Source organism: Ctenopharyngodon idella, chromosome 8 (assembly GCF_019924925.1).
Source record: "Ctenopharyngodon idella isolate HZGC_01 chromosome 8, HZGC01, whole genome shotgun sequence".
Taxonomy (NCBI): Eukaryota; Metazoa; Chordata; class Actinopteri; order Cypriniformes; family Xenocyprididae; genus Ctenopharyngodon; species Ctenopharyngodon idella.
In genome coordinates, this window is record NC_067227.1 from 24,264,572 (window position 1) to 24,290,951 (window position 26,380).

The 26,380-nt window shown below is 36.4% G+C and overlaps 2 protein-coding genes across 8 annotated transcripts; both read left to right on the forward strand.

Moving 5' to 3' along the window:
* Positions 1-1,144: 1,144 nt before the first annotated feature.
* Positions 1,145-16,244, forward strand: nexn (nexilin (F actin binding protein)). 6 transcript variants are annotated; one of them, XM_051904041.1, is made up of 15 exons: positions 1,145-1,309; positions 4,812-5,229; positions 5,645-5,836; positions 6,286-6,370; positions 6,498-6,646; positions 7,836-8,036; positions 8,516-8,695; positions 9,347-9,535; positions 9,871-10,062; positions 10,502-10,549; positions 14,106-14,300; positions 14,389-14,610; positions 14,692-14,880; positions 15,029-15,392; positions 15,548-16,244. In XM_051904041.1, exons 2-15 carry the CDS (start codon positions 4,867-4,869, stop codon positions 15,559-15,561), a joined length of 2,583 nt encoding a protein of 860 aa, XP_051760001.1. In that variant the 5' UTR covers positions 1,145-1,309; positions 4,812-4,866; the 3' UTR covers positions 15,562-16,244. The 6 variants fall into 6 exon arrangements, with proteins under 6 accessions (XP_051760001.1, XP_051760002.1, XP_051759999.1 ...); XM_051904042.1 differs by having other exon boundaries at positions 1,154-1,309; positions 4,837-5,229; XM_051904039.1 differs by lacking the exon at positions 1,145-1,309 and adding an exon at positions 2,034-2,240.
* Positions 16,245-17,684: 1,440 nt separating this feature from the next.
* On the forward strand, positions 17,685-24,620 carry mindy4 (MINDY lysine 48 deubiquitinase 4). 2 transcript variants are annotated; one of them, XM_051904047.1, is made up of 18 exons: positions 17,685-18,076; positions 18,291-18,410; positions 18,494-18,690; positions 18,790-19,051; positions 19,212-19,435; positions 21,053-21,111; positions 21,366-21,463; positions 21,557-21,673; positions 21,762-21,850; positions 22,056-22,157; positions 22,244-22,307; positions 22,402-22,467; positions 22,837-22,904; positions 22,986-23,049; positions 23,267-23,428; positions 23,510-23,690; positions 23,858-23,942; positions 24,073-24,620. In XM_051904047.1, exons 1-18 carry the CDS (start codon positions 18,014-18,016, stop codon positions 24,119-24,121), a joined length of 2,070 nt encoding a protein of 689 aa, XP_051760007.1. In that variant the 5' UTR covers positions 17,685-18,013; the 3' UTR covers positions 24,122-24,620. The 2 variants fall into 2 exon arrangements, with proteins under 2 accessions (XP_051760007.1, XP_051760006.1); XM_051904046.1 differs by having other exon boundaries at positions 17,686-18,076; positions 18,255-18,410.
* Positions 24,621-26,380: the final 1,760 nt, after the last annotated feature.

A 26,380-nucleotide genomic window follows, 5' to 3' on the forward strand; every position in this document is an offset into this window, starting at 1 on the left:
AAGGGAGAGAGATGCATGCTGGGTATGAGCTCAAGTTACAGATGACAGTGCTGTCCTTCAGGCTAAGGGGGGTTTCCAGCTCATTTTGTGGAACACTTGCTGAATAAATCTTATGATAGCTACCTGAATCGTAACAAAGCACTGTTCACCAGAGGAGAACTGGCCCCCCGACCAAGCCTAGTTTCTCCCAAGGTTTTTTTCTCCATTTTAACACCTATTTGCCACCTGTTTGCCACCTGATGTCACCTGTTGGAGTTTGGGTTCCTTGCCGCTGTTGCCTTTGGCTTGCTTAGTTGGGGACACTTGACATTTGATATTCAACAGTGCTTTGCATCTGCCTGCATTGACACCATTTTCTTTAAGAGCTGCTGTGCAACCAAAATTATATACCAGTATCACTGTAAAGCTTTGACACAATCTGCATTGTAAAAAGCGCTATATAAATAAAGGTGACTTGACTTGACTAAATCGTTTAAAAGGTTAGTTCACCCAAAAATGAAATTTCTGTCATCATTTACTCACCTTTATCTTGTTCCAAACCCTGCTTTCTTCTGTTGAACTAAAAAGAAGATATTTTTAAGAATGTTGGAAACCAGACAGTTGACGATAGCCATTGACTTCCATAGTAGGGAAAAAAAAATACTATGGAAGTCAATGGCTAGCTAGCATCAACTGTCTGGTTTCCAACATTCTTCAAAATATATTCTTTTGTGTTCAAGAAACTCACACAGGTTTGAAACAACAAGGGTGAGTAAATGATGACAGAATTTTCATTTTTGGTGAACTATCCCTTTAATAACATCAAAATGGACAATACTTAGCATCCAAAAATTCACACACACACACACACACACACACACACACACACACACACACACACACACACACACACACACACACACACACTCTTCCTGTCCATACTGCACCCAAAATGTGTTCATAGTATATTATATTTTTCTACTTACTTTCTATAATTAATTATGTATGTTATACACTGTGATGCTTGAATTCTGTGATCAATTGAGATAACTGGGTTTTCACACACACCTCTAGGCTATGTGACTGTGATAAGTGGGTCAGAATTGACTGGACAAACCACAGACCCTCAAGATAAAGCCTACTGGCTCCAACAGCTAACAATAGCTTTCCACGTAAACAAGCTGATGCTTGCGTGGAAAATATTAAAGAAAACAAACAAACCTGATAGGTGCTTACGTAAAACGTCTATATACAAAACCCATCTCCAATGTGGATGACTGGAATACACTGCAAAGGAAAATGAACGCTAAATGATGGAAAAAAAGGGAAGGTAAATACTGTAAAATTAAATTTTTCTTTGCTATGGAAATGGAAATGTTATGAATTACCATATAATTTACAGCAAAAATCTTCCAAAAAGACAATACCTGTAATTTTTACTGTAGATTATTGCATTTAACAATAAATTTACAGTATTGGTAAAATGTTTTTTACAAAAACGTCTTCTTACAATTTAGGCTTTTTAAAGAGATATGCAGAGAAGTTCCAGCATGGTGCATAACATTTAATCATATTTTATTTAAATGTTATTTTTTATATACATTACACATTATCATACATTATAGGGCGTTTGTTAATGTCAATGTAATGTTAATTTATCACGTGACCTAATTTAACACCTGTAAAATTATGGTAGGCTATTATAGACCTATATGGTACAAAATTGTTAATGCTATTAACAACATTTAGTACATTAGTAAAATATACAAACAAAAAACGTTTCCAGTATGCATTAAACGCTGAAAACATAAATTTAACATGATTTTTTTTTTTTTTTTTAAAGTGTTTATGCCATTTAAAAAAATACATAGGCCTAAATGAATAAACAAATGACTTAATAATAACTTACAGGCAATTCGTGACGTTAACAAAGTGAATATAACGATCATAGTGACAAAACGATTATAAAGTCGTCGTGTTAAAGCCCCTCAGACTCGGAGATAAGGAGACATGTGGAGCGACAGCTGAGGCCGTCAGCCGGTGGCGCGTGTGGAATGCGGTAGATGGAGAGGGGCACGGATATTTTTATGGATAGCGCCCACCGATAACCGACTGCGCTCATTTGACTCTCAGTCGCACGGGAGGAGAAGGCTAAACCTGTGCTTGGGGATTTAGTTTTGATTTTAGCACTATCGAAGCCAACGTGAACTACACTTAAAAAATCTTATGAAAAACAAAGGGAGCATATCACTCTAAAGAAGGTAAGATATTTTTAAGTTATCGTTTATGAAGTATTAAGAATTTAACAAAGCATGTGGAGGACAAAAAATTTCCAACCGTCAAGTCCACAAGCGGATGAGGGCCTGTATTACATAGTCGACCTCATATACTTTACTCACTGAGAATATAATGTTTAATGGGGAAAACTTAAGGTTTTATACAGAAAAACAAAAAGCTAAAGATCTTTATAGAACCTATGTGGGAAATTCTAAAATTTCTGAGAAATTTTAATAAACTATTGTTTAGCCAGAGGATAAAAATACATGTATTCAAGTATGTTGAACACATTATTGAATGAACTAAAATATTCTTTTGACACTTTTATTCTTTTGAATATTTGTGTTTAGCTAAATGCTATTAAATAGATAAGAAAACATGTATTCTCAGCATCCAACTCTGAAACCAGTAATGATTAAATCTAATAAAGATAGCAGTCTAACAGTGTATTAACATATTTTGTGAGGAATGGATTTAAGATTAAAGACATTATAAAGATTAGTGGACAGCATAAATTCATATAAATTTTTTTAATACATAAATTGGAAATGTGGCGGGAACAATGCTTTCAAATGGTGACGTTGTTTGGGGGGCCATATTGTCTTTGTCATCTTCTAAAAGTGAGGTGTGAGTTCTAATCACCAAAACACCAGTTGTGTGAGGGGTTTATGTCATTATGAATAGCAAAGGAGAGTGACTATGCATTGAAATTTAGATCATTACAGGTATATAAAATTACACGTGAGTCATGCGTAAAATTGTGTTTTTCTGTGCTGCATGGTTTAATGTTGCAGTTTTTCTGGGATTATTGTAGTTTGGATAAAGTATGTCAGATGCAGAACCTGTGAAATGCAAAGATACAATTTAAAATGTAGGTCTACATAGTGTAAAAAACACACACATAAATAAATAAATGAATGAATAAATAGATAAACAACTAAATAAATACATTCATTATTTACTTTCACAACACATTTTATGTAAAGAAACATCTAGAACTTAGTCATTTAGTCAAGGGTCTCATGTGTGCCATCTGGGTGCTGACCTCTTCTTAGACTTGTATCTCCAGGTAAAAATAGCCTCAATCACATGGCTGAACCCAGACTGGGGTTAAAATTAGGGCCTGCATAAGGCTCCAAGTGGAGGTCCCACACACATTCAGCTCATCTGTTCTTTTGTAGGCCACCAACTAACACTTACAAGACATTTCTTTACCTTTTAAAGAAAACAAAATAAATTATAAAAATCTTAAATCTGTGTTATAATAATTAAAGTGCCCCATTATGTTTTCTCGAATATTACCTTTCATGCTGTAATAGCTGTTTGTGAATGTAAAATGTCTGCAAAGATCAAAGTTCTGGCATGAAACTCTAAATAGTGCTGACTCATAGGTCCTTAACTCATTTGGTAGCGATCAAATCATTATCTACATAGCGCAGCTGATTGGTTGCTGTGGTATCAGCGGCCAATGAGCTTGCAGCTCAATCATTCAAATACTTGGCATTGTTTGCTGTTAGCAGTCTGCAGCGCACTTTCAGAAACCCTCCACCTTCTCCAGCTCCAACTGTATAGATCTGCTACAGGGTTTATTTCATGTACTGTTATATGTGCAGTAGCAGCATGTCTTACATGCTCACAGCAATGTCTGTGAATGTATTGGCAGTAGCAAGTCTCTGTACTTGCTCAGCAGCAGCAATAATCAGCAGCCGCAGCGTAGCAGATCTATTCCGCCAAGACCAAATACATTACATTGCCATATCCATTACCATGCCCATCTCTCCGAGAGTTGTCATGACAGAAAGTTATTGTCCCCTAAAAGAAAGAATCTATTTTGAAGTGCCGAAATGAGCCGCCACTATTCCTGTCTCAATTCCTGTTACATACCTACGTAACAATGTAACAAATTTGCATAATGTCAGCATATGGTCTTCACTGGCTGCCCACGAACAATGTTTACTGTGACCCGCCCTCAAACACTGCAGTTGTTGAGGCCTGGAGAAGTCTGGTTCGTGTTGTTGACATGTTGAGAAGATGCTGTTTTCGGTATTGCAAATCCACTTCAAAAGATGAGGACTCACTCTGGAATTGATACGGAAAAACTGATGCCAACGTTCCTCTTGATATCACTGTGTATTAAGCACTGAGGAAGCCTCTGGAGCTGAAATTCAGATATGGTAATAGGTGTTTCTGATATGTGCTGTAAGCGGTAGACCAATCACAACAGACTTGGCTGTCTGACCAATCAGAGCAGAGGAGGCTCGCGGAAAGGAGAGTTTTAGAGAGACTTAATCTTCGAACAAACCATTTTCAGAATCTTTGAAAAATGAGGTGATGTGCAATGTGTATTGTAAGAAAATTAAAATGTTTTTTGACCTTGGATGGATGTAAACCTACTGTAGAGGACCTCCAAAACAAAATTAGGAACCTTTAAAATAGCATAATAGGGGCACTTTAATAAAAATTGCAGTTACTAAAAATCTAAAATAGCCATGTAAAAAAATATAGTTATTTTGCACTGCAGTCTTGTGGTCATTGTGTCTTTCTCCCAATGTCAGCTTCATCTGACGTATCTTGCAACAGGCCCTGTCGGTGTGTTTGAGAAACAGCAACATGACTGAAGTGATGAGCATGGCGGATGTGTCAACAGACATGACACATTTAAAAAACACAGACGACCTGAATGATATTGCTGATGCTAATGATACAGAGAACACAATCAATGATGAAAACCATAAAGAGGAAACACATGACACGAGTTGCATGACTGAAGAGGTGGAAATGAACAGTGCCGCAGAAGAACCAAAGAAGACCAAGTTACCAGAGGAGGAAGACCCCAAACAGGAGACAAAGACCACCGGCAGGGCGAGAAAAAGAGAGAGGGTTCCAAAAACGAATGAGGAAAACGATGAAGAGGCTGATGCATCACATAATACAAATATGACAAATATATCAGATGTGGCACTAAAACAAGAGGTATAGTATGATGGAGTTATAATAATATACATAAGTAAATAAATATTTTAAAATAATTGTGATATGAAATACAAATTTCATTAATTAACATACATATATACAGTTCTGCTCATAAGTACACACACATATATATATATATATATATATATATATATATATATATATATATATACAGACATACATACACACACACATTTAGAAAAACATAATTATACATAATTATGGAAATAGATATAAGCTGTATATATAACATGATCATTTATAAAATGGAAAAATAACCAACTATAATGTTTTATGTAATTTGTAATCATATAATCATTACTCTCTGCAAAAGAAAATATAAAACTAATTAACAAATTTCCCATTTCTCTTTTACTAACAATCTCTCATACCTCATTTTCTCTTTCTTCTGAAGAAACTGCTTAAAACATCTAAGCCTATACAGAGAAGTTATGTTCCCAAGTTGGGGAAAGAAGATGTGAAGAATAAGTTTGAGGCCATGCAGAAAGCTAGAGAAGAGAGAAACCAAAAGAGAAGTGAGGAAGAGCAAAAGAAACGCAGAGAGCAGTACGTTAAAGAGAGAGAGTACAGTCGCAGGAAGCAAATGGTCAGTAGAGAAACCTGCCCATCAGCACCTTGTTGTGTCACTTCATCCACTGACTGCACTGCCTCATCTCTTTGACACTAACAACGCATAGTAGAAGATTTTGTCTTGAGGTTAATAAAGATACTGCTTGCTGGGTACTCAGTGTTTGCGTAAGATTAGGCATGCATCAATACCCGATTCCAGGTATTTAAAAGGATATACACAAACCTTCTTACAAAAAAGCTTTTAATCAGTAAAACACCCCAGTATCTGTGATGCCTGCTTGCTGCATGCACACTCTACTGATCCCCTGCCCATGTCACAATTGACGGCCCAATCAGCATCCGCCCCTGTAGGTCATATGTGCCTGTCTTACAAGGATTAAGGTCTGCTTGGCTTGCTACGACCAGCATGGTTTCTGATCCTGGATAAAACGCCTAACCTCACAACAACTGTCGGATCCTTCACAGATAAAGGAACTCCTCGCCTCTAGTGATGAAGAGGAAGAGGTGAAGCCGACGAAGAAAGAAAAATCATATGTTCCCAAAATTACAGGTAGGGCAAAATGAGACAAATGGAGGGATTTTTATATTTGATTTTTTGGACTGAACCAACGTAATCATTGTAACAGCACTTTAATCCTGTTATAGACGCCAACTGTCGGCTTTCTGTCCATTCACAGGCAGCGTGAAGGGGAAGTTTGCAGAGATGGAGAAACAGAGGCAGGAGGAGGAGAGGAAAAGAACAGAAGAGGAGAGAAAGAAGCGAGCTGCACAGGAGGCCATAGAGAAGGCCAAGATTCAGAAAGAGCTGGCCAAGAAAGCTGAGGAGGTGAGTCAGTGTGTCATGATAACAGACTGTGGCCGCAGGCACTAGAAGGGTGCTTTTAATGCGACTTGGCAGTCGGCTGCTTTATCAGGTCTACTATTAGAAAATCTCCAGCAAAGTATATGTAATCACTCAGGTAATCCTCTGATATAATCTAAAGTACTATTTTAAAACCTAGCAATATATGTAAGTGAAATCAAATCATGGAATGGATTGATAGTATAGAGCAATGTGCTACATTGCAATAATAGTGACAGGCAAGGTAAGACATTCCTTCACCAACCAAAGTTAAACATTATTAATACAGTGGATTCATAAACCATAAGTTGAATTAAATAATTATATAGTAATAATTATAATACATAAATATATAATATCTAATTATATATATTTATTTTAATTGTTTAAATATATACATTTAATATAAATATTGTGTTTTATATACTGTATTTTAGATAGATAGATAGAGGAAGTAATACTTTTATTCAGGAGGGATATAAGTAATAACTTATATAATTTGTAGGGCTGCTGAAAATTCAGCCTTTTCATTACAGGAATAAATTATTTTATAATTGAAAACAATGATTCTAAATTGTAATAAAATAAATAAAATAAAATAAAATAATAAAATACTTGGCGTCCCCAAATTCTTGAACGGCAGTGTATAATATAAAAATTGCAAAATTATTTGTGAAATATGTGCAATGATGGCCAAATGGCCCACTGTCCCTTACAAAGACATAACAGTTCATATACAACATAGCACTGGGTGTTAAATTTAGGAAAATGCCACACTTTCTGGAGCCAGAGTTAACAAGCATGGACAACATGTGACTGGCAACTGTTTCCCACAGCACTTGTAGGCCGTGCTCTCTGACTGAATTAGCTGTCTCATATCTCTGCCTAGTATGACACAAATGAAGGCAACTGTGCCAGAAGAATGTGGTTTTTTTTGCTGTCAAGCCTTATCTGAAACTTGTCTGGATGCTTGTCCATGACTGCAGAAATGTTGCAAGACAAAGCAGTATAAATTTAAAAAACAATTTGTTATTGCTTTAGATTAGACCTCACATTTGTTTCTGATTTTTTAAAATAAAAAACAGGAAGTTAACATTTCATCATACCTTTATAATTCCAATGTTAAAACTGCTATTTAATCTGTTTGGGTAACGTCTTCACTTCTTCATCACAGGAAGGTGATGACAGCCTTTTGGTACGAGTAGTGCCTGCAAAATCACAGAAACATCCAGGAAAGATCAAGATCAATTTTGAGGACATGGAGAAGAGCCGAGAAGAGGAACTAAAGAAGCGAACTGAGGAGGAGAAGAAGAAGAGATACGATGAGAACCGGCTGTCCTTCCGAGAGGCCAAGCGTCGCTCCATGGTTGAACAGGTGAAGATTCTGCTTTTAAAGATCAATATGTGTCCCTGGACAACAAAAGCAGTCATAAGTAGCACGGGTATATTTGTAGCAATAGCCAAAAATACATTGTATGGGTCAAAATTATCAATTTTTCTTTTATGCCAAAAATCATTAGGTTATTAAGTAAAGATCATGTTCCACGAAGATATTTTGTGAATTTCCAACCGTAAATATATGCGTTGCTAAGGACTTCATTTGGACACCTTTAAAGGCGAATTTCTCAATATTTTGATTTTTTTGCAACCCTCAGATTCCAGATTTTCAAATAGTTGCATCTTGGCCAAATATTGTCCTATCCTAAGCTTATTTATTCCTCTTTCAGATGATGTATAAATCTCAATTTCAACAAATTTATATGTGACCAGGGTCACATATAATCTGTAAAAGAAAAAAAAAGTTTTGTTAATTTTGGAAATATATTGACAACAAAAAAAATTTCTTTAAAAAAGTTGGACGATGTAGAGTCTCAACCCAAAGAGAAGGAGCAGATGACCCCTGGTAAACTACGTCTGACCTTTGAAGAACAGGAAAAAGAGCGACAGGAGCAGCAAAGAAAACAGGCAGAGGAGGAAGCCCGTCGCAGACTGGAAGAAGAAAAAAAAGCTTTTGAAGAGGCCAAGCTGGGCATGGTGGGTATATTTTCAACAACCAGTAGATATATTCTTTCACATATCCATACAGTAAACACATTTTTTACTATATGGAAATTTAAGCGTGAATTAAAAATGCATGCATAAACAGTATTTGCAGTATAGAAATAAAATATAAAAACATGGCATTTTAAACAATGTTATTTTAAAAAATATAGTATATGTACGCTTTTCAATCAAAACATTAAGTTTGTTAGGTTACAAAATATGAAACAATAAATATATTATTCAAAATGAAGAAAAAACATTCTAGGATATGTTCTGGTTGTAAAATTTTGTGCAACATATTTATAGATAATATAGTGAGCTACACTGGAGGTTATTTTGCAAGGACCCCATGTGAACTTAAGGAGAAACTACTTAATATATCCATAAAAAATGGCCTCAAGACACATGATTCCCCTCAAGTCAAATCAAATCACACCCTCAAGACAAGTTGGTTAAAAATAAGAAAAAGTAGCTCAGAAAAGTTTAGTTAGTTCTGAAGAAAGCTCTAGCAACATTTGTTTGCAGATGCAACTTGGTTCAATATTTTGTCTTTAATGCAATAAAATTTTTTAGTGTGACTTAAGTGCCCAAAAGTCTCCAAACACGAATAATGTATGAGTGATAATGTACTCTTTATGACAGGCCCTGGATGATGAGGACACTCAAGATACACAAGGAGAGAAGGAAGAATTCAGACCTGGTAAACTTCGACTCAGCTTTGAAGAGCTGGAAAGACAGAGGCTGGAAGAGGAACAAAAGAGAGTGGAGGAAGAAAGGAAGAGACGCATCGAAGAAGAGAGAAAGGCCTTTGCCGAGGCCAGAAAGAGCATGGTCAGTTTGTATGCTTGTGAAAATCATGTTTGTTTGTTTTTTTATGTACTATAGTAACCATGATATTCTGTGATAGTACTATATATCACAGTGTGAACTTCTGATACTTTGTTAGGGAGGCATTACACAATATTTAATACACATAAAATGCTCACTATTGTTACAAAAGGTCATAGTTTATGACTTATATCTTGAAATATAATGCCTACGATCTAAAATCAGACAGAGATAAGGGTTTTCGGACTTGCCACAGTTGAACATGTCAGCTGGATGTCAGATCAAACTTTAACTGCTGACTAACTCGTTTTCCCCAAACCTAATCTATTCACTTGCAGGTTGTAAATAGTGACGATGAAATCCTTCTGGCCATGATAAACTCAGACGGGGCCAAACCCGGGAAGCTGGCCATCAGCTTTGAGGATCTGGAAAGACAGAGACGTGAAGAGGAGCAGAAAAAGAAAGAAGAGGAGGCCAAGCGACGCCTGGAAGAGGAGAAAAAACTTTTCGCAGAAGCTCGCAAGAACATGGTAGGTCCGTGCATGAGATGCAACATACTGTATTTGCACATGAACAGCATGTGTTTGCCTGCACTAATTGATGTGACCAGCAAAAGTACATCTTAAACAACAACAACAAAAAGTCCATTAATGCGATATATTCAGAAAACTACTTAACTGCTGTTCTGGTTATTAATAATATAGCATAAACATACTTCATGCTGCATGTTAATTGTAATGCAATCTGCTCATTATATTTATATCATCTGAGCACATGTTGTCACTCAGCTAACAACTGTTAACCAGTGTCAATTTCAATACATTGGCCTACTTTAAAGGTCTCTAATTCAATCTAAAACAATTAATTCAGTTGCAAATGTAAATACAACATGTCCAAATCTCCAGTGTGCTCAAATGGTATACATGCTGCAATGCTTGTCTGTTATGCTTTTCAAATTGTGTCTTTAAGAGCCCTGGACTGGATCAGGATAATTTGACTGGATATGAAGATAAAGAAGTAAGAAACTTTTTTTAAACAGAAACCGCTACCCTGCTAAAGCGAAGCATTGCCACAATGATTGATTACAAAAAAAAAACTTTTCGAAATCAAGAAATAAAATAATGTACATTCAGTGAAGCTAGACAAAAATAAACATATATCCAAGAAAACAATTTTCTCAGAAAACAAGTCTTAAAGGTGCAGCATGTAGGATTTCTATCCGCTAGAGGTCGCTAGAGGCCTATTCAAAACAAAGGCGTAGCTTGATTACGCCAAGTTTGAGCGCGGAATATTGGGACATGTGGTCTTCACCTCAACAGACGGTGCAAAAAAAATAGGGATAAGACTCGGGAAGAAATCATGTTCATGGATGCGATTATTAACGTTATTGTAGTATGAAGCAGAGCAGGACCGAGTGTTGTTGGAGCTGAACGAGCAGCGCCGCTTCCGCTTTTCTGGTCATGAGTATGAGGTAACGCAGCTCTGTTTATCATATTAGATACATTTGAGTGTGTTGAAAATGATGTTATGACGTTACTCTGTGCGTTCGCTCGGCGGCTGCTGTGAGGCACTTGTTTGAGACACTCTGCAGTAAGCTAGATCAATTTTAGAATATCATATTAAATGCTGGATGGCTTGTGTTGATAAATGGCATGCAATTAATTTTAAAACGTATTGTATGATGGAGAAAATGCTGTATTACTGTTACTAAAAATAAAGCTGCATCTGATTATGCTGTGTTAGCTACTTCACAAAATAGTGTTTTTCTCTGAGGCATGGTAAAGCATGGTACTTGCAAAAAAAATAATAAAAAAAAATCAAGAAAATTAGATTTAAACAATAAGACTAAACGTGTTGAGCTATATAACAACAATTAGTTTTCGGTCTATAAATATATCAAAACAGTTGTTCTCTTGTCTATTAAAACGTGTAATATATTAAAGCGTCTTTGGTGTTTCCATGGTTTCTACAAAATAAAACCGGAAACCCAGGGTAACGCGGGTATGACACAATTGACAGGCGACTCCTCACACGTCCCGGAGCCTTGGTTAAAATTGCAATTTTCTCACAATTTACAAATAGTTGGAAACATTTGGGATATTGTAAGTACTCAAGTGAACAAAATATATAACACTGGCCTAGTGGTTTTTGAATATTTTACTGCAAAAATCTTACATATTGCACCTTTAAAGGGTTGTCATATACATATAATTCATTTCAATTTAGGTATTTTTCCCCTCGAGTTTCACAGTATTAGTCAAGTGTATGTTTAATGTTAATACTTCAGGTTTTAGAATAAATTGCAGCTTGTCTTTTTGGGCTAAAGAACATTTTGGGTTAAAATGTTGACTTATGAATGTTATTGCATGTTTTTATACTACAATAAACTGTTTTATATCAAAAGCTTAAAGGAACACTCCACTTTTTTTGAAAATAGGCTCATTTTCCAACTCCCCTAGAGTTAAACAGTTGAGTTTTACCATTTTCAAATCCATTCAGCCGATCTCCGGGTCTGGCGGTACCACTTTTAGCTTAGCATAGTTCATTGAATCTGATTAGACCGTTAGCATCTCGTTAAAAAATGACCAAAGAGTTTCAATATTTTTCCTATTTAAAACTTGACTCTTCTGTAGTTACATCGTGTACTAAGACCGAAGGAAAATTAAAAGTTGCGATTTTCTAGGCCGATATGACTAGGAACTATACTGTCATTCCGGCGTAATGATCAAGGAACTTTGCTGCCGTACCATGGCTGCAGCAGGCGCAATGATATTACGCAGCGTCTCTCACAAATGTCTCCATGGTTGCAAGGCACGCTCCCTGTGCAAGCAGGGGGTCACAGGCGCTGCATAATATCATTGCGCCTGCTGCAGCCATGGTACGGAAGCAAAGTTCCTTGATTATTACGCCGGAATGAGAGTATAGTTCCTAGCCATATCGGCCTAGAAAATCACAACTTTTCATTTTCTGTCGGTCTTAGTACACGATGTAACTACAGAAGAGTCAAGTTTTAAATAGGACAAATATTGAAACTCTTTGGTCATTTTTTAACGAGATGCTAACGGTCTAATCAGATTCAATGAACTATGCTAAGCTATGCTAAAAGTGGTACCGCCAGACCCGGAGATCGGCTGAATGGATTCGAAAACGGTAAAACTCAAATGTTTAACTCTAGGGGAATTGGAAAATGAGCCTATTTTCAAAAAAAGTGGAGTGTTCCTTTAAAAAGAAAAATTTGATTCCTTATGATATGACACCTTTGAATATCTCGTATACTTTTGCTTCTCAAACAAATCTGTTTTCTTTAAAAGATATTTAAAATTTTTATGGGTAAATAAGAAAAAAAGTTATCAATATATGATTCTTTGCAGTGTAGTAAATAGGAATATTCTAATGTTTTAAAGAATTAGTTCACTTCAGAATTTAAATTTTCCTGATAATTTACTCACCCCCATGTCATCCAGGTCTTTCTTTCTTCAGTCGAAAAGAAATTAAGATTTTTGAGGAAAACATTCCAGGATTTTTCTCCATATAGTGGACTTTAACAGTTACCAATGGGTTTGAAGGTCCAAATTGCAGTTTCAATATCGCTACAAAGGGCTCTACACGATCTCAGCCGAGGAATAAGGTGCTAATCTAGTGAAACGACCAGTCATTTTCTTAAAAAATAAAAAATACATACTTTTCAACTACAAATGCTCGTCTTGCACTAGCTCTGCAATGCACCATGAATTATGTAATCACGAATGTGCAAAGACTAAGTCAAATGGCCTTTACACAAAAAACCCCCCCCCAAAACAACAATGTCGGATGATTTTGAAGTTGGAGGAGAAAATGAGATGGAGTTTTTCGCCCTACCACAGTACTTTCGCCTATATCACACGTGACCTTTCCAACGTGATTATGTAATGCGTGGAGCATAGCAGAGCTAGTGCAAGACAAGCACTTGTGGTTAAAAAGTATATACACGTTTTTTTTTTTTTTTTGAAAATGACTGATAAGACCCTTATTCCTTCGGCTGGGATCGTGTAGAGCCCTTTGAAGCTGCACTGAAACTGCAATTTGGACCTTCAACCCATTGGTAACTGTTGAAGTCCACTATATGGAGAAAAATCCTGGAATGTTTACCTCAAAAACCTTAATTTTTTTTTCTGAATTTTAATTCTGAAGTGAACTAATCCTTTACGTACTAGTACAAAACTGAATTAGGGGGTCCAGATCTTAACACTGTTCAAACATGGCTGCCTATGTGAAGCACAGCAAAATAACATACATAACAAGTCACAAACTGTGTGATAATATATAGCTCTTTTTACACTTGGCATTGTTTTGATGTTAACTGATTTTGTCTGTTGGAGTAACAGGGCTGTGTGCCATTTAGATTTTAGTTGAAACAGACAGACCAATTAGGGAAGAAGGACACTTCATTTCCTATTACTTATTCCAATTCAACTACCTTTGGGATTTGGATTAAATTCAAAGAAAAACACAAGACTTGCACAAGACGTATAAAAATCTATGTCCATAAGTAATTAAAATCAATTGAGATGTGCGTATCCCATTTTTGTGACAGGTGCAGGATGATGATGGAACTCTGGTGCGGACAGAGTCACAGGAAGCAATGCACCCAGGGAAACTAGAAATCAACTTTGAGGAGATGCTGAAGATGAAAGAGGAGGCAGAGCGGAAGCGCAAGGCGGAGGCCAGACGCCAGAAAATGGAGATGGAGAAGAAAGAGTTTGAACAGATGCGACAAGAGATGGGCGAGGTCAGCTTCACATGCCACTAAAATGATCATTCAATTTCCAATTTCATCACATGTTCACTTATTTACATGTTTTGTGGGTTTGATTCAGGATGAGATCAATGAAAGCTCTGAGGTGGTGAGCACAGAGTACGAGGAGCTAACAAAGCTGAAGCGGACTGGCTCCATCCAGGCCAAAAGCCTGAAATCCAAGTTTGAGAAGATCAAGCAGCTCACAGAGGAGGAAATCCAGAAGAAGATCGAGGAGGAACGAGCAAGAAGGAAAGAAATTGATGAGAAAATCAAGGAGAGAGAGGCAGAGCGCTGTCAGGAGGTGAAAGAACGAGGCAATTTCTAATTTTTCATTCCAGCTAAAGAACTTTGAAATGGAGAATTTTGCTCATTTCTTCCACAGGATGAAGATGAGGACAAAACAACTCCAACTAAAGCAGAGGACGTCCCGTTCAGACAGAAAGTGGACATGCGAGCACGGTTCGAACAAATGGCGAAGGCCAGAGAAGAGGAGCAGAAGAGGAAGATCGAAGAGCAGAAATTACAGAGGATGCAATTTGAACAACAGGAGATTGATGCTGCTCTCCAAAAAGTAAACCTCTCCTGGGCTGCTTTGTTTAAGAGCTAAATGGCGGAAATGCCTGGATCTGATGTCAACACTAATGCATGACAGAGCTGCATGCGTGTGATTTCTGTTGTTTTTTTCCGAGTGTGAAACACTTTGTCATGTGTCTTGTCAGAAAAGGGAAGAAGAGGAGGAGGAAGAGGGTAGCATCATTAATGGCTCCGCCGCCTACGAGGATGAAGAGGACCATGCCAGGTCAGGCGCTCCGTGGTTTAAAAAGCCCCTGAAAAACCAGTCGGTGGTTGACGCAGAGCCTGTGCGGTTCACAGTGAAGATCACGGGAGAACCCAAACCAGAGGTCACCTGGTGGTTTGAGGGTGAGCTGCTGCCAGACTCTGAAGACTATCAGTACATCGAGAGAGGCGAGACCTACTGCCTGTACCTGCCGGAAACTTTCCCCGAGGACGAAGGAGAGTACATGTGCAAAGCCGTCAACAGCCGAGGCACTGCCGCCAGCACCTGCATTCTCACAATTGAAAGTAAGCCGCCTCCTGTCTCTACTAACCACCTGCATGCTGAGATTTCTTATGGCGTCACTAAACTCAAATGGATCGCACGCTCCACTTCCACTCGGTTCTTCTTCTTCTTGTTAATCAAACTGTGTCTCTCTGTCTCCTTGTCTTTCTCTTTCCAGCTGAGGATTACTGATGCTCTCCTTCTCTGGAACTTTCCCAGACTTTTATTTTTTTTCCTTTATGAAAGTTCATTTCTCACGGTAGGGCCAAAAACCGAGGAGGAAGGAGCGGTATTTTTTTTTCTTCCATTCCTCCTGAAGATACACTCAATGATGAAGTGCAATCTGTTGTTTACATTAGATGCTGCACTCACAGTTAACAAAACAAAAAACCTCCATTTCTGGGATGAATTTGTGCCAAAACACAGATACCGTTCCCATGATCTTCTAGAATAAATACATAGCGTAGATGAAAAAGAAATCTAGTTAATTAAATACATTTTAGTTCAACATATACCCACTATGACACTGAGGAAGGATTTCATACCCATGTCACTGAATGAATGAGACGTTACTTGAGAGTTTGATTCAGTATCTGTAAAAGGGGCTGTGGTTGCATTTTCTCTTTGTTAAATTCCTATAAGCACCTCTGTTCAGGCTCAGATGGGTTTTTTTTTTCACTTTGTGATCTGAGTATTGAAAGTTTTGACTAAAAATGTACACATGAAGCTTTCATATCCCCAGATGTTTCTATGTTAAAGTGTAGTGAGTAAATGAAATGTATGGACAGTGTATGTAGGTTAGCAAGAGGTGATTTTAGGTTTTAGGCAGAATATTTGTGTAATGTATAAAATTATAATAAAATTAATGAAACTGATGTGTTGTTGGCTGTTTTTATAAACTAATACTTTATTTACATTTTAGGAGACTGGCCTGGTGGATTCATCTGATTACAGTTTCATGTAGAATAGAGTAATTGCCTATAATGCCATTCTTTGATTTAAAGGGGTTCTTGGTTATGATTTCAAATTTTTAAAAGATTAGTTCACTTTAAAATGAAAATTACCACAAGATTTACTCACCCTCAAGCCATCCTAGGTGTATATGACTTTCTGATGAACACAATCATTGTTATATTAATAAATATCCAGCTTTATAATAGCAGTGAACGGCCAACGAATTTGAAGCTCAAGAAAGTGCATCCATCCATCATAAACGTACTCCACACGGCTCCGGGGGTTAAATAAAGGCCTTCTGAAGCAAAGCGATGCGTTTGTGTAAGAAAAATATCCATATTTAACATGTTTATAAAGTGAAACATCTAGCTTTCGCAAGACCGCCTTCCGTATTCAACTTACGAAAAAAGCGTAACTGACGTCGCATCAGTTGAGGCTGAACACCATTACTGACGGAGCAGCAGCTCATTTGCATTTAAAGGGACACACACAAAAAACGGCGTGTTTTTGCTCACACCCAAATGGGGCAAATTTGACAAGCTATAATAATTGATCTGTGGGGTATTTTGAGCTGAAACTTCACAGACACATTCTGGGGACACCAGAGACATCTTGTGAAAAGGGGCATAATGGGTCCCCTTTAATGCAAATTGGTATGAAACCTTTCCTAAATTGAATTTGAATGTATAATTAAAAGGAAGTGAAAAACGACGAAAATCATACTGTAGTTTTTAAGCACAAAATCAATGTTCTCAAGACAGCTTGACAAAAATATTTTAGAAAATAGTTTAAAAAGTCTTTAAAAGGCTTACAGGCTGTACATGCCTAAATGACAAAATAACAGACAAAATAGAAATAGATATTAAAATAAAAATAGAAAGGCTCTGGTTCAAGTGACATTTTGCAATAGACAAAGTTTACTGTATTATGAAAAGTGTCAGTGGCAAATCATTTGCGGTTCTCATAACAGACCACTCTTCTCCTCAACCAGCTCAAATATGGACAAATATTTGATTTTCTGTCAACAAACAAGACTTCATACTCAATGGAGACAGTTATGCTAAACATTTTCGGTGTATTTTCACAAACTTCAGGCCATGTCTGACACAGCTTCCCAGAATAGCTTCCCTTCAGAGCTATTCTGATTACATAGAACAGTAAACACTAAGATAGAGGTATCTTGATGGTTTATTATTCAAACGTATTAACATAAAACCGTAGTCTTCTACCCACCTGTCAAAAGAGCAGGATACTTTCCAACCTTACAGCAATACTGCACTCATTTGTGCCGTCACTTTAAAGCTTCAAAAATATTTCCTTCTTTGCAAACTTAAACAAAGTAATACATGTTGCATCCGCAGGGAGGCGCAGCTGTGTCATTAATCCACGCACTCAGAAGAACCGCACGCTCTATCAACAACGTTCTAGTGGTAACTATAGCAACAAGGAGAAAAGCTAGACCGCTAGCTAGTAGCAAGCCTCTGGAACTATCCTTACCTCATTTCCCCCCCCCAAACAAATCACTAAACCTTAAATACCATGCTGAAAATGCGTTAACGGTGTGTAGATGAAAATATGTCGTATGTCGACCAACAGTATTCAAGGTGTGTGAAGTTTGGGGCTGTTTACACCGAACTAGCCAACTTGCTATCTCAGTCCCATATTTATTACAGCTGTGTTATTGTGATACATGATGGGCAAAGATGTGCAGGAAGTGTCCGCGTCTCTAGTACGGGAATATCTCAGTCGAAAGGTGGGTGACGGATCATTTTCTTGGAAGAAATGTAAACATGGTACTTTGATACAAAAGCTAACTATCCTGTACCACTCAAAGCAGCATGTAAGAGATTTTTAAACATGTTTACCAGGTGTGATATACATACTGTATGTTTAAGGTGCTTTAAAGATAGCTTTTCTCTGTATTCTCTCAGAGATTGCTCTATTTGGATGATGAAATGTACTTACAGGGCCTGAAGAAAACGATAGCGTGCATGGATGAGGAGCTTCCACGAACTAATTCAAGCATTAATAACAGATCAGATCTGCGCAGAATGCTTCACCTTGAGGGCCTTTACAAACAGAATAAGGTATCAAAGTGAAAAACAACTGTATTTTATAAAATATCAAGAATGTTGGAAAAGCAGAGGTCATAAAATGCATTTGTATTTAGGCTGAAGAATGTCCTTTAAAGTCAATGTTGGAGATTATTGTGAAGGACAGAATGAGTGAAGGTGACAAAACCAAACTACACCATCATGGTGACAATCAAGCACATCCCCTGGAACAAACCATGTCCAGCTCTTCCATAGACATGAGTGTTAAAAGAGATCAAGGTTGTATCGAAAGTCTGTGGTGTGACAGTCCAAGGTATTTATTTATTGATTTAGCTTACAAAAATCCAGTATATTCATTTGTTTGAGACTTTCAAGATCTGTTGAGAGGAATAAACATTCACCTTTTTCACAGGTTATCTGAAAGCAGCACTGTGTCACAGCTTATTGCGCCTTCCCAAACATCTTCTGAGAAGACACGAAAAAAGAGCTTTGCTGTTCACCCGGAGAGTGAGAGAAGTGTGTACTGTTTGTCATCTAGCCATGATCCCCTAACAGTGTCATCAAAAGAGGGATTTTTCTCTGAGAAAAAGATCCTAGACACTGATAGCCAGAAAAACAGAAGCAGCAGGATAAGACGAGGCATTATGGCGGGTCCCATTGCCAGCTCGTTGCAGGTAATGAATGGTGATTCATTAAACTAAAATGAATCTATTAAAAATTAAAATCCAGTGATTAATAATGTTACATGTTTATTTTATTAATTTTTACTAAGATTTGATTCCACATTACTCCTCCATTACAGCATTGCATTGACAAGGATTTAATTTTCTGTAGGAGAGTAACAGAAAACGTCCAGCCCGAAAAGCGCCTTCATCTGTTACAGCAACAGCAGAGGATTTTAGAGAATCGGCAAACTGGACAAGTGGCCTCAATACTACAAATACAAAGTCTAAACCATCAGCCGCTCTTGAAGAGGAGAGCAACATGTTTTCTAATTTACATAAAGGAATCATAGACCACAATGGACATGAGAGGATGTCGGAAGTCAAGCATCGCTTGTGAGTTTGTTTCAATCTGTTGTTTTTCCAGGCACTGATTAGAATTAGCCTGAGACGGAGCAGGATTTTCCAGTACAAATATCTAAATACATTTACTTGATAAGCAATATTACTTAAGATATTAATTCTTGTGTTCTGAAAAATCTATCAGAATTAAGTGAGTTTATGCATAAAAACATCTTCCAATGGAATAGGAAAGATAACCTTAAAGGGACAGTTCACCCAAAATTTGGACAATTGACGGCACCCATTGACTTCCATAGTATTTTTTTTTTCCTACTATGGAAGTCAATGGGTGCCGTCAACTGTCTGGTTACCAACATTCTTTAAAATATCATCTTTTGTGTTCAGCTGAAGAAAGAAACTCATACAGGTTTGGAATAACTTGAGGGTGAGCAAGTAATGACAAAATTTTCATTTTTGGGTGAACTATCCCTTTAATTCAAGGGGAAAACATGATTGTTTTTCTTACCCCACTGTCAGATATTTTTTCTTATTTAAAGCAAAAACTCACTTAATTTCAATTGTTTTCTAAAAAATGTATGTCATTTTGCTTATCAAGAACCTTAAAGCGTTAGTTCACCGAAAAATGAAATTTCTGTCATTAATTACTCACCCTCATGTCGTTCCAAACCCGTAAGACCGTCATTCATCTTCGGAACACAAATTAAGATATTTTCAATGAAATCCAAGAAGTTTTTTTTATCCTCAATAGAAAGCAATGTAATTACCGTCATTTCAGGTCCAGAAAGGTAGTAAAGACATCGTTAAAATAGTCAATGCGACTACAGTGGTTCAACCTTAATGTTATGAAGCGACAAGAATACTTTTTGTGCGCAGAAACAAAACAAAAATAACGACTTTATTCAACAATTTCTTCTCTACCCTGTCAGACTCGTACTCATTTGACGCTGTGAATGCAGTTCAGCGCTTCCGTGTTTACGTAAGAACGCCAGCTCAGTATTGGCTGACGTTGTTCACGTGAGCACCACGATCCATGCGTGATGCTGTGCTTCATAACATTACGGTCGAACCACTGTAGTCACATTGACTATTTTAACGATGTCTTTAGTACTTTTTAATTTTTGGGTGAACTAACCCTTTAAATGTATGTTTTAGATATTTGGACTGGAAAACAAGATACGGATAAAATACTGATCTAGATTTTTTTTTTTTTTTTTTTTTACTGTTGAAAGTGCAGTTACTTAACCTGTGTCTGAGAAACCTACTCTTAATATTTTATCTTGACTTTCATTTATTTAAAAATGTCAAAATCTTTATTTTTGAGTGGCTAAAACAGTAATACCAGTTGAATCCCAGAAACATAGAGAGGACCATAACTAGTGAGGTGAAAGCTGGGAACGATTCTAGGGCCACACAGGTCCAGGGGGACCCACAACCTAAACTGAATTTTATATTTAAAAAGGGGCTCAGAATTTCTAGCCACGGCCTTGAATGTATGCATTAATTTATTATGAATAAAATACAAGAATATGCATTAGACAATATGTCTCTAAGAAGCTCCAATTTAGGATGGTAAAAAGAGACTGTTGGTATTTATTCACAGCTGCAATATGTCAAATATGTGATTATTAACTTTTATTGTTTCCTCTCCAGAAAGAATTCGGCACCCAGCCCAAAACTGGATGGACTCCATGTGTTGGAAATGGTTTTGGGTAGTGCACCTCAAATCTTCAGCAGATTACATTTTGTATCATAGCCAAGTCAACTGAAGAATACACTAGCATCTATTGTATTGCTTTAATATAACTCAAGTGCTATTTTGTCCACATTAAATGTTTGTATAGTTGTCCACTTTGAATATTTGTTTACCTAACCCTACATTTTTTAAATCCTTTGCTTTAAAATAACTTGTTAATAAAAATGCTATTGTTTTGAAATTCCTTCTAAATCTTTTTCAATCTTACAGATGACATAGAGAATGAGGAGAGCTTGTGTGATGTTTCTAGAACACCCATGCCAAAACTGAGTTTGGACAAGACTCCCATGGACCAGATGACTGCCACTGTAAGTATATTATTATTTCAACTTCCTAGAACCATAATCTATGTGATGTCAGCCCAGTCTGATATGATATTGCTGTTTTCATTTCTACCTCAGGCTCTGAAGGAGATCATCTTTGGTTCTCCTATGGCTTGTTTCACTGAGGAGTGGAAACAACAGAATTTTACCTTTTCAGATACTCCAGGTTTGAAGTATGGGATTGTACAAAAGAAGGTACAGTATTTCAGACAACCTCATGATTTACTGTAGTTTTAATGTGTAAACTTTTGCGTCATGAGATGTTCTGGGATTGTTTTATCAGGGAGGACCCTGTGGTGTCCTTGCAGCAGTTCAGGCTTGTGTTTTACAGAAGCTTCTGTTTGAAGAATCGAGCAGTGACTCATTGGATGAGTGTGTACCAAGCATAAGTCATATTTTTGCTAATTTTTCTGTCAAATAAGATCAGATATTATTTTTTACCTTTAGTATTTTAAAACCATTCAATCATTATGGTATCATTTTTCCTTTTGATTTTTTTTTTTTACTAGTGAATATTTTGGGTTATAGGTTATGTCTCAATCAGTTGTCTTAAACTTAATTTGTTAAATATCACCAGGAGACTGGAGGTATCAAACGTTTTGAGGACAAAATGTCTATCTCTGGCTTTGGCTGACATCCTGTGGAGAGCTGGGAATATGAAGAGAGCCACAGTTGCAATGTAAGTGTCACACATTTAGAATTATCACTTATATTTACAAAATTATTGTTCATTTTGTAACTGTAATAAAGTATCTGCCCCTACAGAAACACAGGAAGAAGTCTTTTCACCCCGATCGGACGCTACAAATCAGACAGTAGTCTAGAAATGGTAAGTTGTCTTTGTCCCTTAAATTACCTACTAATTACTTCTTTTGATGACTACATATTTCTCTTTTGTTAATTCTTTTTTATATTACACATAGATAACATACGTCACTGTTGAGACCTTAGATGATCTCACTTTAGTTCTTGAGAAGCATGTGAGACAGGTAAGTCTGTGCTTAAATACCTTCTGACACATCCTGTATACCTGATTTCTATTCTTTGTAGAATATATATTTTCTAAAAATGTTTAACAAATATTATTTTATATTTATTATTATGTACAGTATTATGTATTATTTATATATTGTTGTTATTATTTTTTATAATATGTATAATAGTTGTTTATAATATTTATTTATTATATTTTAGTTTTATATTTATTTATAATTAAATTTGCTCAAGTTATAAGCAATGTTTGTATCTGAGCACATCCATTGATAGTCTTGAACCATTTAAGGCAAACATCACCTGTTTAATAGCTCCTTATGTCATTGACGATGGTAATTAGTAGCAATTTTCTTGCTTCCTTTTAGTTTGAGTCTGGTCCCTTTGGCTGTATTCTACTTACCATCTCTGCCATTCTTTCCAGAACTATTGCAACGTGAGTTTCCACCTCCACTCAGTACAGACTGTTTATGTTCATATATTCACTGAGCTAATAAATTGGTACTTTGTGTTTTAGTATACAAAGTGATATGGATGTGCCAACCTCCACTTTGATTGGAGCTCATGGCTACTGCACACAGGTTTGCCGTATTAACACTTTGCAGTCCTTATCTAAACATCAAATACAATACACAAAAGAGAGCATGTTTTATTGTGCTCCTACTAAAAACAATGACTCGGTGTCACCATTTGAATAAAATAATTATATTGGCTGTTTTTTGTATAGCTTCAGTGTGAACAGTGTTCTGATATGATTAAGTCATTAAGTCTTATAATTTCCCTTTCATTTTTCATAAGGAATTGGTAAATCTTTTGCTTTGTGGACGGGCAGTTTCAAACGTCTTTGATGATGAAATGAAGCTTGATTCTGGAAATGGAAATTTTACACTTCTTAAGGGAATCAAAGCACGTTGTAACATTGGGCTGCTGTCTTTATTTGAGCACTATAATATATGTAAGGTAAGAAGGCTTTAAACACTCTAACATAGACTTAGATATTATATCCAAGTTTGCTATATCCCGATTTCTCTCTTTTTAAAGGTTGGATCTCACCTGAAAACTCCTAAGTTTCCAATATGGGTTGTGTGCAGTGAGAGCCATTTCAGCGTGCTCTTTTGTCCCTCTGAAGACCTGGCAACCGATCACTGCAAAGAGGAAGAGTTCGACTTGTACTATTATGATGGGCTGGCCAACCAGCAGGAACCAATTAGATTAACAGTCTGTAAGTCTTCTCCTTTGGGTCACACACACACAAAACAAACACTGATTGTATTATCCGTAGTATTTGAGAACAACAAAATAAACACAACCTTTGCACACTTGCTTCATAATTAGGATTTATAATAAGTCAGTATTAAAAGGTCTTCTGTATTCTGTGTCTCTGGACAGATCCACATTGTGCTGCAGAGGCTGCTCAGAGTGACAACGCAGACAGTGATCTCATTCCTCCACTGGAGCTCTGCATCAGAACCAAGTAAGTCTCTTATTTCATCAGTGCTTAGAGGTCTATCAGTGTTGTTTATCAAAATATTTTCTATAACATGTCATTTTGATATTGTGAAATACAAATGTGGCGATATGAATGCTTCAAATATGTTTTACAGATGGCGAAATGCAGTGGTCAGCTGGAATGATACAGATCCCATTCTTTGATAATGCATGTAAAAAGAGATTTTTCTTTCTGTGACCCCGGTATGATTTTATCTAGTGTAAACAAATTTTCATTAGGTTTTATATTTAAAAATGCATGCGTTTAGTATTTATTTTGTCTTATATGATAAGCTTTTTGGCTGCCATTCTTAACAAACTTAATATTATTTTCATAATTCTGCTTCTTTTTCTTAGTTTTATGTTGTTTTTGTATGTGATTACAGAAGTATAAACACAGAAGTGTATTTATAAGACAAATGCCTTACTCCAGGGTTATAGATCAACAAATTCTCAATATTGTCAATCAATATTATATGAAAGATATCTTGTTTGCTGCTCCCCTCACCAATTTAAACCAAGATCTATGTCCCTGTTCTCTCTAGCTCATTTTATACAATTGTTTGCAATTACTTTATCTCTCACAATGTCACATTGACAGTATAGCATTAAAACTGTCCTTACTTGTTCTTATTTAAATCATGATTAAATGAATTATAATAGAGATTATGACTTGTATGACTTATTTTTGTCTGAGGAACACAAAAGAAGATAGTTTGAAGAATGTTGGCAACCAAACAGTTTATTTAAATAAACCAATAAGCAATTATTGGTTTATTTAAAGCAGGTGTGTCCAAAGTCTGTCCTGGAGGGCCACTTTCCTGCAGAGTTTAGCTCCATTTTGCCTCAACACAACTGCCTGGAAGATGTGTTTAATTCTGATTAGAGCTGAACTCTGCAGGACAGTGGCCCTCCAGGACCAGGTTTGGACACCCCTGGTTTAAAGGAATCAAACAATTAAAGGATTAAAAAAAGGATTTAAGGAAATAAAGAAAAAGAAATGAGAACGGTAAGTCTGTTGCAGGTATGAAGTATACTATTTTCAAATAATACTTTTTTTTTTTTTTTGCACACATTCACTCTTATTCATATGTCTAATATAACAAATGCAAAAAAATGTAGTCAAATTCAGTTGATGTACATGAATTATGTAAAGATGTACATGAATCATGAAGATAATAGCATATTTTCAATTCAAAATGATTGATGAAAATCAATGATGTCCTCAATGATGGTGATTATGGCCCTGCTTTAGCTTACTAAAATGTCAAAAGAAATGCTTTTCAGATATTGAATCTACTCTGAATGGGATTGGCAACCAATGGCCTATAAAGATAATCACTGGCACGTGACTAACAATAGCTAAAGAGGTATTTAATTTAAATAAAGTCTTGAATTTGCATACACACGTATATTTTGAGGTAAGCATTCCTCATAATAACACAGCATGTTTTATTAAATTAGGTGCTATAAATACTATTAAAGTGTGAGATTTTAACCAGGTCCAACAATCCGTTCACACGACTGGGGGTGTGCACTTCTGTGATTATCCTTCCGCATGCCATAAGATTGCCGACCCGCCTCTTAAAGGGGTCCTATTATGAATCCTATTATCATTTTCAACTTTTTTAGTGTGTAATGTCACACATGATAATGACATCATGGCGAATGTAGTACATCCGGATTACATTCGTACTATATTACATACTTTTTTAGTGGTTGTGAAGTAATTACTTAATCAAATTAAGTACCTACTCTAGAGAGTATGTGATTTCGGATGCAGCCGAACAATATTCCTCTTTTACATAATTCCCACCCAAGGCATGCACAAATGGTAAGAAGCGTGACATTTCCGAAACACTAATAAAATAAAATCAAGACTTTTGAAAACAGCATAATGGGTCCCCTTTAAGATTTCTATGTTCTGTTTGATCATTTATTATTAGCCTAACATGGAACATCTGCTGTAGTATTTCTATCCTATTATGTTATCATGTGTATACTCAGTTAGTCATTGTTATTTAGGAGTGTAATTCTTCATTCAGAAATGCAACTGACTTCAAATGTTACACCACAGCCCTGTAGCAACAAACTGGACTGAACAATAGTAGCCTAATTTATACATTATGCATGACAAAGCGTAGGCTTTAACATTCATAACATTAGTTGATTAATATTATAACTCACGTTACAAGATGTTTGCTTGATCATTAATCATGTTTGAAGTCAATACAAAAACAATGTCTACATGGTTCTCTATTGATGCAACACAGAAGGTTTAATTGAAAACCTGCAAAAACAGATTGAAGCAGTTGATGACCCACATGATCCCATATATTGAAGGCCTAAATAATTAAGCCTTTTTCCTGTAAAGACTTAATATGGCACACATTAAAAGCTGAGCACATAAAAATGCCTTGAATA